At 39.0% G+C, this 22,085-nt stretch overlaps 2 protein-coding genes across 2 annotated transcripts; both read right to left on the bottom strand.

Annotated features, from left to right (window-relative positions):
• Positions 1 to 44: 44 nt before the first annotated feature.
• On the bottom strand, positions 45 to 8,101 carry arpc1b (actin related protein 2/3 complex, subunit 1B). Its single transcript, XM_056261655.1, has 10 exons — positions 7,987 to 8,101; positions 7,326 to 7,401; positions 4,638 to 4,742; positions 4,325 to 4,547; positions 1,504 to 1,611; positions 1,218 to 1,424; positions 1,055 to 1,130; positions 781 to 977; positions 498 to 588; positions 45 to 385 (listed from the first exon to the last, which is right to left on the bottom strand). The coding sequence occupies exons 2-10, from the start codon at positions 7,387 to 7,389 to the stop codon at positions 347 to 349; spliced, it is 1,110 nt and encodes a 369-aa protein (XP_056117630.1). The 5' UTR covers positions 7,390 to 7,401; positions 7,987 to 8,101; the 3' UTR covers positions 45 to 346.
• A 424-nt stretch (positions 8,102 to 8,525) lies between these two features.
• On the bottom strand, positions 8,526 to 21,584 carry arpc1a (actin related protein 2/3 complex, subunit 1A). The gene is made up of 10 exons (XM_056261654.1): positions 21,404 to 21,584; positions 13,316 to 13,405; positions 13,115 to 13,219; positions 12,791 to 13,013; positions 12,603 to 12,710; positions 10,219 to 10,431; positions 10,021 to 10,096; positions 9,724 to 9,917; positions 9,045 to 9,135; positions 8,526 to 8,925 (listed from the first exon to the last, which is right to left on the bottom strand). The coding sequence occupies exons 2-10, from the start codon at positions 13,377 to 13,379 to the stop codon at positions 8,887 to 8,889; spliced, it is 1,113 nt and encodes a 370-aa protein (XP_056117629.1). The 5' UTR covers positions 13,380 to 13,405; positions 21,404 to 21,584; the 3' UTR covers positions 8,526 to 8,886.
• Positions 21,585 to 22,085: the final 501 nt, after the last annotated feature.

Genomic DNA, 22,085 nt, shown 5'->3' with positions numbered 1-22,085 from the left:
GAGAGAGTTGCATTGAAAGTATTGGATTAGCACAGGAAAGCATGTTAAACTCCCAAGTAGTCAAATTTACTTTATTGGTTTCAACGGCAGTTTATTAAAAATCCAATGCAAGGTACCTGCACTAATCAAAGAAAAGCAATCTATGACCAGCATATAAATTCAGACAAATTCTGTTTTTGGTTCATCCAGAACCAGTTTCTTAAATCATCAGTATAAAATCCATAAACCTCTTACACATCAAAACATAATCTTGTAAAAACGTACAGACAGCTGCATTAAAAAGGATTAGCCTATTAAAAAGCAAGCAATTTGAACCTCAGACATTTTGTTCTGGAGTCTTCTGTGTCTAGACAATCTTGAGATCTTTCATTGCAGATTCAAGGGTCTGAAACAGAATTAAAAAGAATTAGTCATCTTTATGCACATTTGCATTTTGACCACTGCTTACCCCAACTAAATAATGATTATGAAATGCACAAGAGTTCAACAAGTTTTACCTTTACATCCCAAATAGCCATGCCTCCATCCATACCAGTGGTGCAGAATTTGGCACACTTGGCTTTTCCCCCATTAAGGATTGAGATTTGGCTAAGAAGTGAACAAGAAAATGTTTTTTTTTTAAGACACAAGACTGTAATATTAGTGATGGTGACGGTGAAGTCATTCGACCATGGTGTAGTTGGTTTATTTCGTTTTTTACTTTTGTCGATTGAATTTAGGCTTCAAAATGCTTCAAAATTGTGTTCTTTTGTAAAGTTTATCACGAGGAACAGGCTGTACCTGATGCTGTTCTTGTGCACAGACTCAAGGACTGCTTCCTTGCTGTCCACAGAGGCTTTCTTATCCAAGTTCTGGAAGCGTTCCCTGGCTGTCATGCCCTTCTGAGCACTCTGTTTGGGCACGTCAAGTTTTCCTCCGAAAGACAGGGCTGCTTTGTTTGAATCGTAGACAAACAACACAGGGTAGCAGTCGTGGCCCTGAAAAGATATGAAAATCAGGGGACAATCTAAACAGATTACCTTGTCATCAAGGTCTGACATCTGAAGATACTTACAGCGGCCACTAGGCTGTTCTCAGTAATGAAAGTCACGCACAGAAGAGGCAAGGTTTCAGAAGATAGACTGGCGCAGCTGGCAAGATAAAAGGAAATAATTGGGTACATAGGATTTTTTTAAAGGCAAAAATATGGAGGGCCAGATTTGAAAGGCAATCCTCACACAGCAGTCTTTCCTCCCTCGGCCACTGCCACAGTGCTGTCATGGCTGGCCCAGGCCACGCGATTCCCGCTGTCCGAGAAGCAGACGCCATGCACCCAACCTGCAGTACCAGTAGATTCGAACATGACCTCTCCAAATGGCATTTTAGAGCCCCATGCTGTTGGAGCAGGCTTCTCTTCTACTTCCTTTATGTAAGCAGAGAAGATCCTGGATGGGGATTAAACAGACGGAAGTTCATGTAATGGCCATATTCATAAATTATAATGCAGATCAGAATCAACCTAACCTGCATTTAAAGTCACATGATCCAGCTGCCAAAAGGACGTTATTGGGGTGCCAGTCCAAACAAAGGATGGTGGAGCGGATGGGCTTCTTAATGTGCTTGCACACCCACCTAGAATAATGAGAAATTACTTTAAGCATTTTAGATACACCCAGTAATAACAGATATTACGGGGGTCCCAAACACGCGGCCCCTGTCTGCTACGCCATTGTTTCCACCCCGTGGAACAAAAATACTATTAAAATTAACTGTGGAAAAATACCTTATATTAAATATCTTTATACTAACTGAATCCTATTGATACAAAGTCTGTGTTCAGTGTTTTACATTATGTACAGTTTAGCATTTTGATATTAATTTACATAAAAACTAAATATAATATCTTCATCTCTTACCCCTCTTATTATCTTCGGGGTCTTTTCGACCTTTCGAATGACATTTGGTCAATTTTTAAAAAATGTTCTCTTTGTCCAAATGGTATGAAACTTTCTACGACTCTTAACACTGTCTAGATCTACCAAAAAAAAAAAAAAAATTTGGAATGATATCTGTTTTTATGTTAGCGTGAAAAAAATGCCAACACTCTATCTTCGGGGTCCCTGGAGAGTGAAGACCCCGCATAGTAAACATACAAAATTCATCATCAAAATCAGAAACAACGCAGATCACATAGACAGAAATAAAGTGGCACACTTCCAACAATGCAAAAAAAAAAAATCCACAATGCACACACACACACACACACACAGTAATACATTTGTAAGGCTATACTATGCATACTGCCTGCAGTGCACTGACGCATAAACACCTGCAGTGCACTGTAAACAAGACTGTATGAGATGACCGCCAATTATTGTTCCTAGTTGTTCGATTTTTTCCACATTCACTGTTTTTTTAACTAAATTTGATTTTTTTTTTACTGCTTTATTTGCTCATTTGTTATTGCTGTTCAGTTCATTGCATTTTGCAATATGTAATATAACTGTTAATTTCTGTAATTTTTTGTTCTGTTACAGTTAGTTAAATTGTAGAATTAAAATTGTAGAATTATATTAAAAACAGATGATTGAAATAAATGATCAAATCTAAAGACCTCCAACATTTGGAGTCTTGTTCAGGTTTGATTCTAAGCATAATGTAACATTATTGAAAAACTTTTGTCAGTACAAAAAATGCTAAACTTTGACAAAAAGTTTTTTTGTTTTTTTTTGTTATAATTGTGATTTTATAATATTTAGATATGAATCCAACTGGAAAAACTTGAGAAAAGATATATAGTTTGGTTAATCACATAGCAAATAGCATAATAGTGGAGCTCTATAGCCATCTAGTGGTTAAAGTGAATTTTTTGTTTATTTTAAAACTGCATTTTCTTACATTAAATCATTTAAAATGATCCATGTTATCCCCATAAATGAAAGTTAGAAATCTGGGTCTTTTATAAAGTAAATTTGACATAAAATGCTGTTTTTTGTAAAAAAGCCTATTTTAATAAATAAATATTTATTTATTTATTTATAGAAATTTAAAAGATATCAAAAATCCTCCCAAAACTGCACAAATGTTGAGTAAAAACATTAATAAACAGAGTAAAATTACATTTGTAAAAAAAAAAAATTATTATACTGTTACAAAATTAAATGTTATTGTCTGGGGTCCCTGGAGACCCCAAAGATAATGAGTGTAGACACAAATGAAGATAATAGAAGGGTATGTATTACACAATGAAATTAGACTACCTCTGTGCTGATTAATTTTCCGCTAATTCCTTTTTTTGTGAACTGATGGTATCTGTGCAAAGAATTGTGGGTGAATGGACGATGTGAAGGATACACTCGATGCATCCTTCAAAATAAGCCAAATGAAGGACAATGGCTGCCATCCACTTCAAATTGAGAAGGCCTTTAAAGGAGCTTGATGACGTGGTAACCTAAATGCAGCCTTACTAGTACACAGCTTTCGAATTGAAAAGCACCCACTGATTCATTCAGTAATTGCACAAGTCAAGTGAGTTATAGAATCATCCACTAAAAATTATTTGTTCAAAAACACTGACTCCTTCAGGAACTAAACAAGTGACCGTTGCTGAATTCGGAACTACATACTACTACTCTTACTACTTTTGCCATATTTTTCCATGGCAGAAATAGTATGAGTCTAATATGAAGTATCAAATTCAGCATGGTTGACTGGGTCATTAAACCATGATTCATTGAAAAACACGGATTCGTTCAGGAATGAAACAAGTGAGTGAAAATCAAGTGAACAAGTGAAAATCATTCGTTAAAAAGATTAATTTAGGAATGCCACCACCACTGTGTTGATCTATAAATTCCGCCATGGATAGCTGTGGCTTTGTCTATTCTCAGTCAGCCAACAAAAATAGATCCAGCTACTGGCAATTGTGTGTCTGTGTAAGTTATTCAGTATTAACAATGTTTATTGAACAATTGTATTAAAAGCGATAATATCACACTTGCAGTTTGGATATGATTGCTTGCAACCAAAGCAGCGATGTCTTAAATATATTGCATTAAGGAGTCATCCAAGGCTCAACGCTATCACTTAATGTGCAACCTGTAATCCAGCATTGTTGCACTTGGAAGATTCGAAAGTGAAGAATCAATTGAGAAAGGTTCAGCACGTTTGGTCAGTACCAGCATCCTCTGCTGTGCATTTCTAGTCCTATCATTCTAAACACTGCTTTAATCTGAGTCATTTAGAAACGAGAGAGAGCACATCTGCCTCATAAGTAGATTAACCACCATCAGCTTTTTTTCCTGCCAGAAAAGGCTTAATATAATTTCTATTGCCTGATACTCACCAGTCATTTTCCTGCTCAAAATAGCACACTGAGATCAGACGTGAGCCACTTCCCACAGCAAACTTGTTTTCTTTAGGAGACCATGTCACACAGCGGGCAGCACGGTTGATCCTGAGAATGACCAGGGTGGGCTTCCATACGTCTCCCTTTAGGGTCCAGACGTATGCGTTACGGTCGGTGCCACAGGTGACGATGCGATTGCTCTCAGGGGCCCAGTCAATGCCTGGTTGATGAGGAAACGTCTTGGATGACATTGTTTTGTTCACATCAATGCTCTGTGACCGTGTAGGTCAGATGAACCTTCTAAACTTACCAGTAACCTGGCCATTGTGCTCCTTCAACACATGGATTTTGTTCCAGTTGCTTCCATCCTTCTTGTAGATATGGACTTCGTGGTTATTAGGACACAGTGCTATTTCTAAAGGAGACAGAAATATAAGACAAAAGTATTTGGGCTTGATGGTTTTGGATAACAGGCTTATCAAGTTAGTACTTGTTTGTTTAAAGTTTATCAGTGGCACTATTGCTAACATCACTATTGGTTATACTGAGGTTTAGGGGTGTTTTAACCTATTAAACTTTGAAATGTAAGGTTTGGATTTTTGACTATCATACAAAACTTCCTATTATCTACCATTGAAATGGACTACATAGGGACAAATGGGTTGGCTCTTTTGGAGTGATGAGAGACCTTAATACTTAATACACCTTAATAGCTTTGCAAAATCACGCTGACAACCAACTGAAACACCCTAATATTATGGCAGGCATCGCTCATGTTTTCTTCTTCAGCATTTAATCCTGCAGACAGAAAATGTTTCTGCAAAATGGACCCCAGTTTCCACATTTCCGGGGGTTCTCTGAAGCGGAAGTCGTCATAGCTGGGTAACCTTCTATAGCCAAAAGAGGGGATCCCCAAAAGAGGGGACATTTCAAGCCTTTGTTATAATTTTGACGATTATCTCTTACAGCTATGAAAACCTTTTCACAATATTCTAATATTGAATTTGGGGTTTTCATAAGCTGTAAGCCATAATCATCAAAATTATAACAAATAAAGGCTTGAAATATTTCACTTTGCATGTAATGAGTAATATATTAGTTTCACCTTTTAAGTTGAATTACTGAAATAAATGAACATTTGCACGATATTCAAATTTTTCGAGTTTCACCTGTATAGGGAGATTTATTAAAGCAGTCAGAAAAGAGAAAGATATCAAATCTGTCGTCACTCCCTCTGCCGTTCTTTTAGAAACACCCTCGCAGCAGCGTTAATTTTTTTGTGTCATTTACTGAAAGGGTAATAACACAACAGCGTTATAAATGTGTATTAATTTTAATATATATATATATATATATATATATATATATATATATATATATATATAGGCTATATTAAAAACTTTATAGATTTGCGGTGTTGTGGAAATGCATTATCAAAATCTGTGAAAAGGGTCCATATTGTTTAAAAGAAAATGGCCTGTCCCAATACCTTTGCGTTCTTGGCAAATGGGCTCTATGCACGGCGGTATTTCCGGTGAAGGTCTAAGGATGCTGGATTACTTCCGCCGATCGTAGAGTCCAATGCTATACCGAGAATTTATATTGGTTTTTATACTCTATTGCCATACTAAAGAAACGTTAGTCACAAAAACAGACAAAACAGACACTCCTCATTTTGTTTATGCTTCTGTGTTTATTATATTAAATAAACATATATAAAATTACATCTAAACGTATTAAAGTTTCGTTTCAAAGACCAGAGGACAGTAAATTTTGAAGACTCTGCCATAATACCGTTTTCCTCGGTTTTCCTCCGCTTTAAATCTCCCCATCCGGAAACGCACGAGCATCCTTGCGTCAAACGCGGAAGTTATGCGTGCATAGCCCATTTGAGAACACTTGCACGCGACAGGAAGCGTGCCTCTGTGGCCTTGACGCTGACTAAATCCACTCTATCGCTAATACTGCCTCTGAGGGGAATTTGAGGCTAAGTGCTGTAAAAAAAAAATTATTTGCTATTTTTTAAGTGTGTGCCATTGGGTAATCCGAAGTTTTACACACGCTTGCAGTCTTCACACCAACACTTGAACACTCGGTCCAAATAACGGAAATATGTAGCAAAGATGTATGGTATTGGGACAGGCCTAATGCTGAATTCAGACACAGTGTATACTTCCTGCTACAGCAGATGTGTTCCACATTTTTCATAGGTGAGCTAGAAAATACGCATGGTTTTAACAGCAGCAGTTAAACTTAAAAGTAATTCTCAGTCGTCTCATTTCCCCACTGTTGCTCTGCGGTCTGCTGAAGACGTACGACATCAGCAACAAAGCACCATTCATGGTAAAACAGGAAGTCTGGGGGGAATTAGTTATTACTGCTTCTCTCATCAGCATGGAAAGAAAAGCAGGGCGGCATCCGTGAAAAGACACAACTTTGACATTTAGAATTTTTTGCTTTTTTTTAAAGACAGAGTGTTTTTAAACTTAATTAAACCATAAAGGTCCTTATTTGGCTTTTTGACAGCAGCCACACTTAACTTTTAATGCTGAAGGATTCTAACTGGCATCATAAACCGCAGAAAACCATAAAAACAAGAGTGCATGCTGCATGTATGTCCATTTTCCAGAAGGAAGTGCAGCTTCTCATCCAAAATGCAAGTCTCAGCAGAATAATATAAGCATTCAGTAAAGATTCTAATGGGCTCTCAAGGGCCAAATGGTGCTTCAAATAGTTAAAATTTAAGTAATATGGGTAAGACAATCTTTGTGAGGAAATGTTGAACATTGATTCATGAAAATCACAGTTCACGTCTCAATAAAATCTTTCCTCAAAAGACGTACTTGATTCATGATCAAATGAGTTTTGGAGACAGAATCATTTGTATATTCAGCAATGATGCTCCCACAAGATTACACAGTTCAGATGCTGAAGGATATCTTTAGCCCTAGAGCCTGGGAATTGCTCCAAAGATGCTGCGAGGAGTATGAGAACTTACGAGTTCGGTCCTTGTTCCAGGCATGGCAGCTGATAGGTTCAAGAAGAAAACTGTGATAAGCCATGATTGCTTTTTCCTGCAAATGAAAAATAGAAGTAATTTGAAATGAAATGGTAAAAACGTTGATGCTCAAGGTAAAACAAATTACAGGTTACAACAACTCGTTCACTTCCGTATAGAGACACACATCACTAAAATGGAGAACTGTAGAACTTCCTACTAAAAATCTTGTTAATTTTCTTTCCTGTTTTTGACTTCTATCCCTGTAGGTCATACTTGTCTTTCTAACTGCAAACGTTTTCCCCCTCAATGTTTGTAGTAAATTAAAACCAGACCAGAAAGGAATGTGACAAAGCCAGACGCTCAGTTGTCCACTTACAAGAAAAACACATAAAACACCTCAACTATCTTAGTTTCCGTTTAAAACATGTAACGGTCCTCTCTGCTGGGGGAGTTTGCAGTAATGAGTTTTAAATGTCAGGTAGACCTGTAAAAACTCTTGCTACAGCTAAAAAGTCACAGAAACATACTATCTAGATGTCATTCTACATGTTAATGCATGTTAGTGAGGTCACAGCATTCAAAAACTACAGATTGCTCCACCGTTGAAAAAAAAATCTTCCAAATTCAGATAAACAAAACCATATGTTATTCTACTTACCCAGGAAACCGTAAAAACACAGAGATGGGTTGACAAAGCCTGCAACAGAAGCCTGAGTTCGTGGACTCTGAGCAGTCAACACAAACGCTGGCTTTGCTCTGAATGAACTAAAGTATTTCCTTGGTCGTTTTTCTCTCCAAATATGCACTACTTCCCCTTCCCTGTTAGAAGCATATAACCACTTCCTTGTGTGGGCGGCTGTCTGCTGGTGAGGAGGGTTTTCAGTTCAACTCCCCTTCACATTCTCCTTGGTTGCATGCATAACGCTTGTTCTTTTTAAGCCCTGAATCTGCAGTTGATTTATGGTTACTAACAAAAACAATACTGTTTCGAATGAATCTTTATATGCATGGTCATAGTTTGCACAAACCGTTACATCAAAAACTGTATAACCCAACCTTGGGATGCAAACTGAGAGCTGTGTACATCTAGTTGCATCTGAAAGCCAAGTTGTTTCCTGTTAGCATGGAAAAGGCAGTCGATCTCAGTGATACAAAGGCATTGAATCAAACAGAATGAGACAACATTGGCAAATGGTGTGTAGTATACGTCATTTATTTCTAGCAGACCATTTACATAAAATTCTCCTTTTAATTTAACTCCTCTTAAGTTCCCCAGGAGACCCAGAACATCTTGATCAACCATCACACACTCCTGTGGTGCCAGCTTTGGCATAGATTTTTTTTTTTAATAAAAAAAAACAAAACAAAAAGAAAACAAAGATCCTAATCCCCTTTTCCATTAGTGTTTTCCGTTTTTAAGAGTGTCACACATCAGTTCACACCACTGCTCAGTGCTTTTTTTATTTATTTAAAAACTTTCAGAAGTGTTATCGGAAATCTCCTTGTTAGTCTTCAAGCTGCATTGCTTGTGCCGTGTCATGCTAGATCGGTGCGAGTTTTACATGATCCGCAGGCCCTGGATTGAAGACTCTAAGGTCTGTGGAAAGAATTAAGCAAACATGGTAATAAATCATGGTTAACTGTGACTCGGGGAAAAAACGGAAGCAAATGAATGGCATAAAAGTTAAAGGCATCTTTAAAAAAAAAATACAAAACCTTGAAATCCCATATGGTCATTGCTCCATCAATTCCTGTAGTGCAGAATTTGCGACAATCTCTTTTGTCTCCTTCATATATAGACACTTGGCTGCAAAGTAAAAATTGTTTTTTTTTAACTGTAATTACAAAAAACAAACAAAATGAATAATAATTTATATATAAAGTTAAAAAGTTTGGGGGTCTGTATGATTTTTTGAAAAGAAAAGCCTCTTATGCTCATAAAGGCTCCATTTATTTGATCAAAACTATAGTAAAAACAATAATGGGAAATAATTACAACTTAAAATAACTGTTTTATATATTTTTTTAAATGTGATTTATTCCTGTGATGTCTTTACTCCAGTCTTCAGTGTCACATGATCCTTCAGAAATCAGAATATGCTGATTTGCTGCTCAAGAAACATTTACTATTATTATCAATGTTGAAAACAGTTGTGCAGTTTAATATTTTTGTGGAAACTGTGATATAAATATTTTTTTTTAGGATTATTTTATGAATAGAAAGTTCAAAAGAACAGCATTTATTTGAAATATAAATCTTTTGTAACAATAAATGTCTTTCATTTTTGATCAACTACATTAATTAATTGAATTAATTTCTTTTGGCAAAAAAAAACATTACCCCACACTCTTGAAAGGTAGTGTTTGTATATCATTTTCAAATAATTTGGCCTACGTGATGCTGTTCTGATGCAGGGTTTCTAGGGTGCTATTGCGGTCCTCAGTGGTGGCCCTCTTGTCCATGTTGCGGAAGCGCTCCATGGCAGAAATGTTGCGCTGGATGCTCTGCTTTGGAATGTCCAACTTGGATATGAAGGTCAAGGTTCCACCATCATCAAAACTGAACAGCATAGGGCAGCAGTCGTGACCCTAATGGAAAACACTGAAGATTAGGTCCTGAAAAAGGCAGTCACCTCTAAAGTACAACACAACAAACATGTTTCAATCAAGAAAAAAGAAAAAGGGGTCTTACTGCTGCCACAATGTTGTTCTCAGAAACAAAAGTCACACTCAAAAGGGCAAGGAATTCTGTCTTCAACTGACTTGGCCTGCAAAACAGAAGCAAGATATTAGTCATTAGTTAGCATGACATATTACAACCAGGACGGCTTACACCAGTAAATCAGAAATCTTTTTTTTTCAAAACACGTCAACCATTTCCGATACTAACGTTGAGCTTATTGTGGGGTCCACTACAGTGACAGTGCTGTCATGGCTGACCCAAGCCAGTCTGTTCCCACTGGCTGAGAAACAGACGCTGTGAACCCATCCTCCACTTCCTGCCCCGCCAAACTCTGCCATCACCTGCCCAAAGGGCATCTTGGAGCCCCATGGGGTTGGAGCTGGTTTCTCATCCACCTCCTTGATGTATGCAGAGAATACCCTAAGAAACGAACACACAAATATGATTCAGACAGCTAAAGGTCCTTTCACACTGGAGGCGATTTTGACGCACGAATAATTCGCGCGATAGTTTTATTTTTTGATCAGCTGTTTGTGTAATGAGTGCTTCCACACCGAACGTGAATGTGCTGCGCCGAAAAAAACACTTATTTTTTTCGCTTCTATGTCGATTTTTTTTTACTTTTGCGGCGACAGAAAAGGCTTCAGCCAATCACATACAAGGAAACAAAGGCGAAGCTTGTTGACGCTTTGGCCGCTCTGACGTAGCAGCATTATGTGCGAGAGAAGAGAAGTGTCACAACATGAAATGTAAACTAAAAACAAGCTATACATTGAAAATAGAAACCTTTTATAATGACAGCATTTTTATATTGCCTATTCCGCATCTCAACGCACGCATACTCTATCATTTATGACATGACGTTGTTTGCTTATAGGGACCAGTTACAAAAGAACGAGACATGGGATAAAATAGCTGGGATAGTTGGTGTCTCCGGTGAGTTGATGAAGTGCGTGCTGATGATTTATAATATTTTTGACTAGGAGGGAAAGAATTGATTTTTGAATATTTTCCACATTCATGGTTGTGTGTTTCATATTATTTGTGCATGCATGTATAGGCCACACACCAGAGCATGTGAGTAAAGCGGAGCGGGGTGACGCTTAAATAGGCCTATAAGTTAAAAAAACTCAAACATACGTTTCATATATACGTTTAAATAATATAATGCTATTTTTTTTTATTTCATCTACAGTGGTGTGAATAAGTTATTACCCCCATGCTAAAGTTTCCTAAAAAGAGGAATAAAAAATCATCTTTTGGAAATTGATCTTAATGCCTTAATTAGAAAAATGCGGAAAAATCCAACCTTTAAGGACACCAATTTTCTTTGTGTATGAATAATGTATCATAAATAAATAAATGTTCTTCCTTAAAATACAGGGTGCATAAGTCAGGCCCCCCCTATGTTAAATTCCCATAGAGTCAGGCAGATTTTTATTTTTAAAGGCCAGTTATTTCATGGATCCAGGATAATATGCATCCTGATAAAGTTCCCTTGGCCTTTGGAATTAAAATATCCCACATCATCACATTCCCTTCACCATACCTAGAGATTGGCATAGTGTTATTTCAGTTAGCCTAATAGCTGGTTTGATTTGCATTGAAAGATGATCTTATGGAAAGTACCCCATAAGTGCCTGACTTATGCACCCTGTATTTTAAGGAAGAACATTTATTTATTTATGACACATTATTCATACACAAAGAAAATTGGTGTCCTTAAAGGTTGGATTTTTCCTCATTTTTCTAATTAAGGCATTAAGATCAATTTCCAAAAGATGATTTTTTATTCCTCTTTTTAGGCAACTTTAGCATGGGGGTAATAACTTATTCACACCACTGTATGTTGATTAGCTATATGAGAAGGGAACCGCATGAGATGAGTAAGGATCATAAGATGCCCAATATATAGAAAATATTTGGAATGGGTCAGACATAATTTTGGCCACTTATTAAGTTTTGTTTTGTAGAAAGCCTTTCTTTAAAGTGAATTTCATTTTGTATAAATTGTATCTTAATTTTAATCAATGTTTCATCAACAAATTGCCTAAGATGCAAATAGACAATATAATTAGGACACGGAGGCGCCGGCACGTGAACTGGAGCGTGTCTCATACCGAAAACTGAGAGAAAACACTAGTTCATTAATAAACAATTCAAATGTTTAATGCATAATCCTTACTTTGGCCGGTTCTTTGTGGCAAAGTTTTAGCTACTTTACAAGATTAGCATACTCCCCTTCAGACTCTCTGTTCTTTAAGATTGGGTGCACACAAAACCTTCTTTTCTGTCTTTTAAAGAAAACGAAAAGCTCGTCTTCACTGGATGATGATGATGATGATGATGAAGTGTCCGTGTTTTCTCAGCTGTCGGCGCGAAAGCTTTGGAATGTTGAAGCTCTGAACGTCGCAAATTCGCGTCGCGGCTGATGTGAATGGTTTTGACGCGAACTATTCGCACGCGAACTATTCGCTTTTCCGTTTCACTTTTTCGTTACGCGTCCGGTGTGAAAGGGCCTTGATAAAAGATGTATTACTATGCTCAGAGACATTGACAGTTTTAACAAGCTTCAATGTACAAAGTCGCACCTGCATTTGAAGTCACATGACCCAGCTGCCAGAAGCACATTATTTGGATGCCAGTCTAAACTGAGGACAGTTGAACGTATGGGCTTCTTGATGTGTTTACTAACCCACCTAAAAAAAATAAAATAAAAAGATATAAGACATGTAAGGAAAAACAATCAATGCAGCCCAATATATCAACTGTGACCTACCAATCATTTTCAGACTCAAAGTAGCAAACGGATATGAGTCGTGCTCCGCTCCCCACTGCAAACTTGTTCTCCAGCGGAGACCATTTCACAAACGTGGCTGCACGGTTGATCCTGAGAATAACAAGGGTGGGTTTCCACACGCCGTCCTTTTGACTCCATACATAAGCATTCCGGTCCGCTCCACAAGTCACAATACGGTCACTTTTAGGAGCCCAGTCAATGCCTGAAAAAAAAAAGAAAAGAAAAAAAGGTTAACAGGCCATTTCAACATAATGTTTGAGAGTAACTTAAGAAATGTAACATTCAGTTTGCAGGGACTTTTACCTGTGATGTGCCCATTGTGTTCTTTTAATTCATGAGCTTTCACCCACTGATTTCCACTTTTCTTGTATATATGGACTTCGTGATTGTTTGGACTGATAGCAATTTCTGTCATAGAAAAACAAAACATAAGATGTTCAAAATTGATAAAAGCATGGATACAGACAACATCTATGAATAAATAGCAATGAAAAGCTTTCTTACGGGTCCTGTCCCGGTTCCATGCGTGGCATGTGATGGGTTCCAACAAAAACTGGTGGAGTGACATTATCTTCAAATAATTTGCACCTCAGCCTGAAAAGAAACATAACCATATTTGATCGCTATGCCAGTAATATTATAACTAAGAGTATACTTGTTTGAGCTGTGTTTAGTTTTGATTAGGGATGAGTCGCGATCTTCGAATAGTCGAATAGTCGAACTGCGTTCGAAATTCGATCATAAAATTGCTTATTCGAATATGTTACATTTTCGCGCAATTCCAATGTGACATAATTGACGGCGCGCCTACTGTCCTAGATCGCGCAGCAGGGTATTTTCCTGTCAGGGACACAAGGTGTCACTAACATGAATGAAACCCCCTCCTGCGCGATCTAGGATACCAGTGTTTTATACATAGTGTAAACAAACAACAGAAGAAGAGCATTGTCGTGAGCTCGTGACCGTTAACTCTGCGCCCAGCAGAGGTGGATAGAATAACCTTTACTGTCTAGTTACCGTCTATGGTAGTTACAAAGTAGGCTACATTTACTTCACTACGTTGGGCGACGTTCCTCTCGTTACTTTATTTTAATGCAATACATGTTGTTAAATGCGTAGTTTATTCCAAGCGCGCTGTGCCTTTTTTATGGGCACGAGCGATGCTCCATTCACAAATGAATCACTCTTTTGAGTCGATTCTGTTCAAAGACTTCATCAAACAAGTTGGCAGATCTGTCTAAATCGGTTCGCGAATCAGTTTGAATGATCTGTTCAGTTCCTCACGCACTGAATCGTCTGAAGCGCTTTCAATTCACACTCGACACGGAGTCGTAACAGGAAGATTTAACAACATCAAGAGCGTTGGATGAAGTGGCCGTGGACCTACAGTACAGTCTAGTGAAAGCAAATCTGCAAATGCATCATATTTTTGCCAGCGATCTAGTTGAACATCTTCGTATGATGTCTGTGAATGAATGATTCCACAGGACGATACATTCAAGTTAATTTCATTCAGGTAATACATTTTACAACCAAACAGATTATTACTCGACGATAGCACTACAAGTATGATGACATTATCCGTTTTTTGGACATATACATTCATTTATAGGCTACATTAAATAAGCTACCATTGTCCACAGTTTATGAAATGAACACCCGCCATCCCGTGGTAATGTGTGTATTGCGCAGTGGCATCACACGAATAGTTTTGATTGAAACTAATTTGTTTAAAAAGTAGGCTTTTGCAGTAACAAGGCAGGTTTGCATAAAATCATTATGACATTTTTTTTTTTAATCTAACGAGCATCTGGTTTGGCGATGCAAAAACGGACTGTCGTGCTTATTGTTTTTTTCTTCTATGTTAACTACCGGTATGTTAAAAAAACGACGAAAACATGTTAATTGTTCGAATAATAAACAGTTTGTTTGATGACAAATCGCTAAAGATGATATTGGCCTCCCTTTCTGTCATTGTGAGTGCGCGTTTTTTTTTTTTTTTTAGTTTTTTTCGATTTTCGAACGATAATCGACTTCTGCTCCTCGATTTTCGAATGTCATTTTTGGCAGAAATTCACATCCCTAGTTTTGATATTTAAATTTATTCATTTAGCAGGAAAAAAATGTAAGGTTTCTCTAACTGGTGGGCTGGGAGCAGGAAATTAAAAACCCGGATTTGAGCTGGAGCAGAGCCATTACGAAAGCCAGGAGGGGAATCTCTGGCTGCATCCAAAATTATTTTGAATAAGTATTTACTCCATGACTGCTAAAAAGTATGTTATTTATAGTATGGGTTTGTGGTAGTATCAATGTAATCTGGACGTTACATTTACAATGTTGTCATTATCATGTGACCTACCAGCGTCAGTTATGTCTCTTCACTGCCATTCATAAATCCTCTCCTGTGGCCTCATGGGATAGTAAAGTGTCCATCATATGAACACTTCAAAATCTTGCAGGAAGAAGTAGGTCATCTGGGTACTTATTGCCTACTCTTTTATGAGTGGCCTACTGTGAATTCGTACGCACTTCTTTTGTCACCCCAACTGTATAGTAGGGAAGTATGCGATATCTGATGCAGCCACTCTCTCTCTCTCACTCCACTCATACAGGTTGGTCCAGTCCAGATTTTAGTGTGCGCGTCGCTTAATGTTTTGGCTTCTTTTTCAACTATTTACATTGGCGGAGAATAAATATACGAATTAACTGGCCGAATTTTACTTAACATGAATTATTTTCTAATTGAAGTGAACATTTATTGCGAGTGCGATAAAAGTACCACACTCGCAATAGTGGATAATCATGCACTCTGGATTTAGTTGTAAATGGCTTCATAAGTTTCAAAAACAGTGTAAACCAGCACTGATAATTTCTGTAGGGGTAAAATCTTTGCGTGGCAGGGGGAGCTGCCACTCGACCGGCCACGGAATTATGCGCCTGCCACTGCGTTATATGCGCCTGCCACCCGACCAGTCACGGATATATGCGCCTGCCACTCGACCAGTCACAGATATATGCGCCTGCCACTCGACCAGTCACAGATATATGCGCCTGCCACTCGACCAGTCACAGATATATGCGCCTGCCACTCGACCAGTCACAGATATATGCGCCTGCCACTCGACCAGTCACAGATATATGCGCCGGCCACTCGAACTTACACAATATGTAAGATAGGTTTTCAAACCAAATGCAGCGCATAACCCCTGAAGCCAGCGGGAGACAGAACGGTATGCACTATAGGTCAATATTCACCATTAACCAAACGCTTTTCGCCTGCCTCACAACTACTGTAGGCTACTCGCTTTTTTTTAAATGAGCACCAGTCTCGTGACATAGACTTATGCGCCTGCCTTAAAATCTCTCACTGTTTTAATATACCAGACGAACTCACAGGCAGTGCAATACTTATCTTATTTATGTCTAATTGTATCTCTTTTTTATTCGCTCTTTTTGCCTATAGAGAGCGCGTCTCTTGGCTCCCGCCAGGACTACTAAAGCGTCACACCAGCCAAACGATCTCTCTCTGTATACACCTATCAGACACTCCTAATGGTACACGAGAACATGCATACAGTGTAAAACAGATCTTATCTACCTATTTATCATCTGATCTTATATTTTATTCGCTCTTTTTATGCGTAGTGCGCTCGCGTGGCTCTTTTAAGCGTCGCTCCAGCCATACCCGCCACACGATCTCTAACTGTTTACACCTATCAGACACTCCTAATGGTACATGAGAGCACACATACAGTGCAATACAGATATTATCTACCTATTTATCATCTGATCTTATATTTTATTCGCTCTTTTTATGCGTATCGTAGTGCGCTCGCGTGGCTCTTTTAAGCGTCGCTCCAGCCATACCCGCCACACGATCTCTCACTGTTTACACCTATCAGACACTCCTAATGGTACATGAGAGCACACATACAGTGCAATACAGATCTTATCTACCTATTTATCATCTGATCTTATATTTTATTCGCTCTTTTTATGCGTATCGTGCGCTCGCGTGGCTCTTTTAAGCGTCGCTCCAGCCATACCCGCCACACGATCTCTCTCTGTTTACACCTATCAGACACTCCTAATGGTACATGAGAGCACACATACAGTGCAATACAGATCTTATCTACCTATTTATCATCTGATCTTATATTTTATTCGCTCTTTTTATGCGTATCGTAGTGCGCTCGCGTGGCTCTTTTAAGCGTCGCTCCAGCCATACCCGCCACACGATCTCTCACTGTTTACACCTATCAGACACTCCTAATGGTACATGAGAGCACACATACAGTGCAATAAAGACAGATATTATCTACCTATTTATCATCTGATCTTATATTTTATTCGCTCTTTTTATGCGTATCGTAGTGCGCTCGCGTGGCTCTTTTAAGCGTCGCTCCAGGCATACCCGCCACACGATCTCTAACTGTTTACACCTATCAGACACTCCTAATGGTACATGAGAGCACACATACAGTGCAATACAGATATTATCTACCTATTTATCATCTGATCTTATATTTTATTCGCTCTTTTTATGCGTATCGTAGTGCGCTCGCGTGGCTCTATTAAAGGGATACTCCACTTTTTTTGGAAATAGGCTAATTTTACAACTCCCCCAGAGTTAAACTGTTGAGTTTTACCGTTTTTGAATCCATTCAGCCGATCTCCGGTTCTGGCGGTACCACTTTTAGCATAGCTTAGCATACATCATTGGAGTGGACAAGACCATTAGCATTTCTAAAAAAAAAAATGACCAAAGAGTTTCGATATTTTTCCTATTTAATACTTGACTCTTCTGTAGTTACATCGTGCACTAAGACCGACGGAAAATGTAAAGTTGCGATTTTCTAGGCTGATATGGCTAGGAACTATACTCTCATTCCTGCGTAATAATCAAAAAACTTCACTGCCGTACCATGAGAGCAGCAGGCGTAATGATATTAGGCAGCGCCTGAAAATAGTTCCGTTGTGTTGACGGAAGGTGGCCTATTTTCAGGCGCTGCGTCATATCATTACGCCTGCTGCTCACATGGTACGGCAGTGAAGTTTCTTGATTATTACGCAGGAATGAGAGCGCACTACGATACGCATAAAAAGAGCGAATAAAATATAAGATCAGATGATAAATAGGTAGATAATATCTGTATTGCACTGTATGTGTGCTCTCATGTACCATTAGGAGTGTCTGATAGGTGTAAACAGAGATCGTGTGGCGGGTATAGCTGGAGCGACGCTTAAAAGAGCCACGCGAGCGCACTCCCATACGCATAAAAAGAGCGAATAAAATATAAGATCAGACGATAAATAGGTAGATAAGATCTGTATTGCACTGTATGTGTGCTCTCATGTACCATTAGGAGTGTCTGATAGGTGTATACAGTTAGAGATCGTGTGGCGGGTATGGCTGGAGCGATGCTTAAAAGAGCCACGCGAGCGCACTCCCATACGCATAAAAAGAGCGAATAAAATATAAGATCAGACGATAAATAGGTAGATAAGATCTGTATTGCACTGTATGTGTGCTCTCATGTACCATTAGGAGTGTCTGATAGGTGTAAACAGTGAGAGATCGTGTGGCGGGTATGGCTGGAGCGACGCTTAAAAGAGCCACGCGAGCGCACTACGATACGCATAAAAAGAGCGAATAAAATATAAGATCAGATGATAAATAGGTAGATAAGATCTGTATTGCACTGTATGTGTGCTCTCATGTACCATTAGGAGTGTCTGATAGGTGTAAACAGTGAGAGATCGTGTGGCGGGTATGGCTGGAGCGACGCTTAAAAGAGCCACGCGAGCGCACTATGATACGCATAAAAAGAGCGAATAAGATCAGATGATAAATAGGTAGATAATATCTGTATTGCACTGTATGTGTGCTCTCATGTACCATTAGGAGTGTCTGATAGGTGTAAACAGTGAGAGATCGTGTGGCGGGTATGGCTGGAGCGACGCTTAAAAGAGCCACGCGAGCGCACTACGCATAAAAAGAGCGAATAAAATATAAGATCAGATGATAAATAGGTAGATAATATCTGTATTAGTGTTGCACGGTGCACCGATACTTCAAAAGTATCGCGATACTCGGAAATTAAAAACTTCACGATACCTAAATTTATTAGTATCGATACTTCTAAGAATGACCGCGTTCCAGATTTGTAAGAGAGTATTGCATGTTGGTGTGTGCAACGCACGCTTCCAGTGCCTCCCTATGGATGTCTGTGTTTTTCTCCTCATGCGCGTGTGACAGGGCGCGTGAACTGAACGAGCAGAGAGAGAGAGAGAGAGAGTGAGAGTGAGCGAGCCCCGGTCGCGCGCGCGCACTCTCTCTCTCTCTCTGCGGAGCCAGGCGAAAGTATAAACAAGGCTTCACCGTCTCAAAAATAAGCGCTGTCTTGCTCTCTCTCTCTCCCTCGCACATATTAATCAAAATAATTCGACACGATGGTAAGGTCGGGAGACTAAAGTTTCATGTGGAGCATTCGGAGTTTTTTTTTCTTTTTTTTTCTGAATTACCGCTGGGTGTAAATTGTGGTAAAATACGTTGCCTTATCTTCTCTGAATCGTTCCGCACATTCAGCTGACATAAACCACACTTTAAATAAACGAAAAAAACTATCCAGTCATGAAATGTTTTCTGTGATGACAGTGGGATGTAACCGCCTGGATAATCACACAACGCGCACACGTCCGATAATAACACGTCCAATTCGCGAACTAATGACTCATTTGAACCGATTCGTTTTAATGAATGGCTAAAACAACTGATCTGTCTGAATCGGTGTATAACTAATCGTTAACACTTTGTAATAAGGTTTCATTTATTACATAAATTACATAAAACAAATAAAAACACTTGTTTTTTCCCCCCGAAAAAGCATATGACTACTTTTTTCCACACAATGCTATCATGAATCGATAAGAGAATCGTTAAAGAATCGGATCGATAAGCAGAATCGTCAGTGGCATTGATATTGATAAAATCGTATGTTTCTTATGATAACTGAGATAATGCTGCTAAATTTATTTATTTTTTTACCTTGAATGTCATTGCTCTAATTTATTTTTTATATTTTTCATATTTCATATTTTGTTCAAATGGTTATTATAGCCTATCTGCTATTCAAATGTTCATTTATTAGTGTGTTATGATTGGAATGTTGTCCCAGTTTTAAAATAAAGCACAGCAATGATATTTGAGAGTGTTTCTCCCTTTTCAGGAAAAGTATCGAAAAAGTATCGAAATCGCAATTCTTGACTTGGTATCGGTATCGAAACAATAATTTTGGTATCGTGACAACACTAATCTGTATTGCACTGTATGTGTGCTCTCATGTACCATTAGGAGTGTCTGATAGGTGTATACAGTGAGAGATCGTGTGGCGGGTATGGCTGGAGCGACGCTTAAAAGAGCCACGCGAGCGCACTACGATACGCATAAAAAGAGCGAATAAAATATAAGATCAGATGATAAATAGGTAGATAAGATCTGTTTTACACTGTATGCATGTTCTCGTGTACCATTAGGAGTGTCTGATAGGTGTATACAGAGAGAGATCGTTTGGCTGGTGTGACGCTTTAGTAGTCCTGGCGGGAGCCAAGAGACGCGCTCTCTATAGGCAAAAAAGAGCGAATAAAAAAGAGATACAATTAGACATAAATAAGATAAGTATTGCACTGCCTGTGAGTTCGTCTGGTATATTAAAACAGTGAGAGATTTTAAGGCAGGCGCATAAGTCTATGTCACGAGACTGGTGCTCATTTAAAAAAAAAGCGAGTAGCCTACAGTAGTTGTGAGGGAGGCGAAAAGCGTTTGGTTAATGGTGAATATTGACCTATAGTGCGTACCGTTCTGTCTCCCGCTGGCTTCAGGGGTTATGCGCTGCATTTGGTTTGAAAACCTATCTTACATATTGTGTAAGTTCGAGTGGCCGGCGCATATATCTGTGACTGGTCGAGTGGCAGGCGCATATATCCGTGACTGGTCGAGTGGCAGGCGCATATATCTGTGACTGGTCGAGTGGCAGGTGCATATAACGCAGTGGCAGGCGCATAATTCCGTGGCCGGTCGAGTGGCAGCTCCCCCTGCCACGCAGAGATTTTACCCCCTCTCGATAATTTGGTATGCCAAGGCTAAATCACATCCATCAGCCTATGTCCCCAACTACAAATGCACTGTTTTTTGTGCGTAATCATATAACGTTACAAAAGCAAAAATCGCCTGTTCAACCTGCAAAACCTGATGACGGCTGTCAGTTCCCGGTTTTAGGGCGTGGGTGAGGCAGAAGATCAATATCTGATGCCGTGGGCTTCTGTTCGGGAGCTGTCTGCCTGCTACATTAGCCTAAAGCTAACGCGAAAAACAGATTTATTTCAAGTAAAATTACACAGAATGCCGGAAAAGAGACGCCGGATTTAAAGATAAAGGTCTCTAGCACATATACAAATGTAAACAGTTATAATGCGAGTGAAGTTACACAATGTTCGTGGTCTGATAAATATGAGAATAGAAGGCCTTGCTCAAGATGCCGGTTCAGTCCGCTCCCTGCTGTCGGAAAAAGGCATGACACGGGCCTCATTTACCTGAACCGATGTTCCGCTTCTTGTGGAAATATTCGTAAGGATGTTCGCTCTCGGTTGTTCAGCTGGTGGACGGACTTGAATTCGCGGACTCTGGACAGTCGACACGAATTCACTCCGACTGCTCTCTCGCTCCCTGATTTCGGCCTGTCAAGGAATCCAGGAAATGGCACACAGCTCAGCGCGCATGCGTACGCACGGCAGAACGGTGGGCGTGTCCGTGGGCAAGTCATTCAGGAGACAATGGTGAGGGATGGGAGAGTACGAGCAGGCCAGGGTTCAAAAGAGTGTTCAACTTTCAATATTAGACGGATTCAGGTTATTCTTATTATTATGTTTCTGATAAGGACTCGTCCTTATAAATCTGTGCAATATTACAACGTCGTGTACATTGCTGTCTCACCTAATTTGGGATGGATTCTGCACACTTTCATAAATCTAAAATATAGCAACGGTCACATTACACAAAATTACAAAATATTACAATACAAAATTACCATTCAAATGTTTTTTTGGGTCAGTAATTTAAAAAAGAAAAGAAATTAATACTTATATTAAGCAAGGATGCATTTACCTGATCAAAAGTGAAAGGAAAAGATTACAAAAGATTTCTATTTCATATAAAACACAATTTCGTTCACAAGTAAGGCCAAAGCTATGATCATCAAAGCTATGACTGTAACAT

This window comes from Rhinichthys klamathensis, unplaced genomic scaffold (assembly GCF_029890125.1).
Source record: "Rhinichthys klamathensis goyatoka isolate OS25496 unplaced genomic scaffold, OSU_Roscu_1.1 h1tg000184l_1, whole genome shotgun sequence".
In the NCBI taxonomy this organism is placed as follows: Eukaryota; Metazoa; Chordata; class Actinopteri; order Cypriniformes; family Leuciscidae; genus Rhinichthys; species Rhinichthys klamathensis.
The sequence above is the reverse complement of the archived record's forward strand: the minus strand, read 5'-3'. Positions and strand labels throughout refer to the sequence as shown.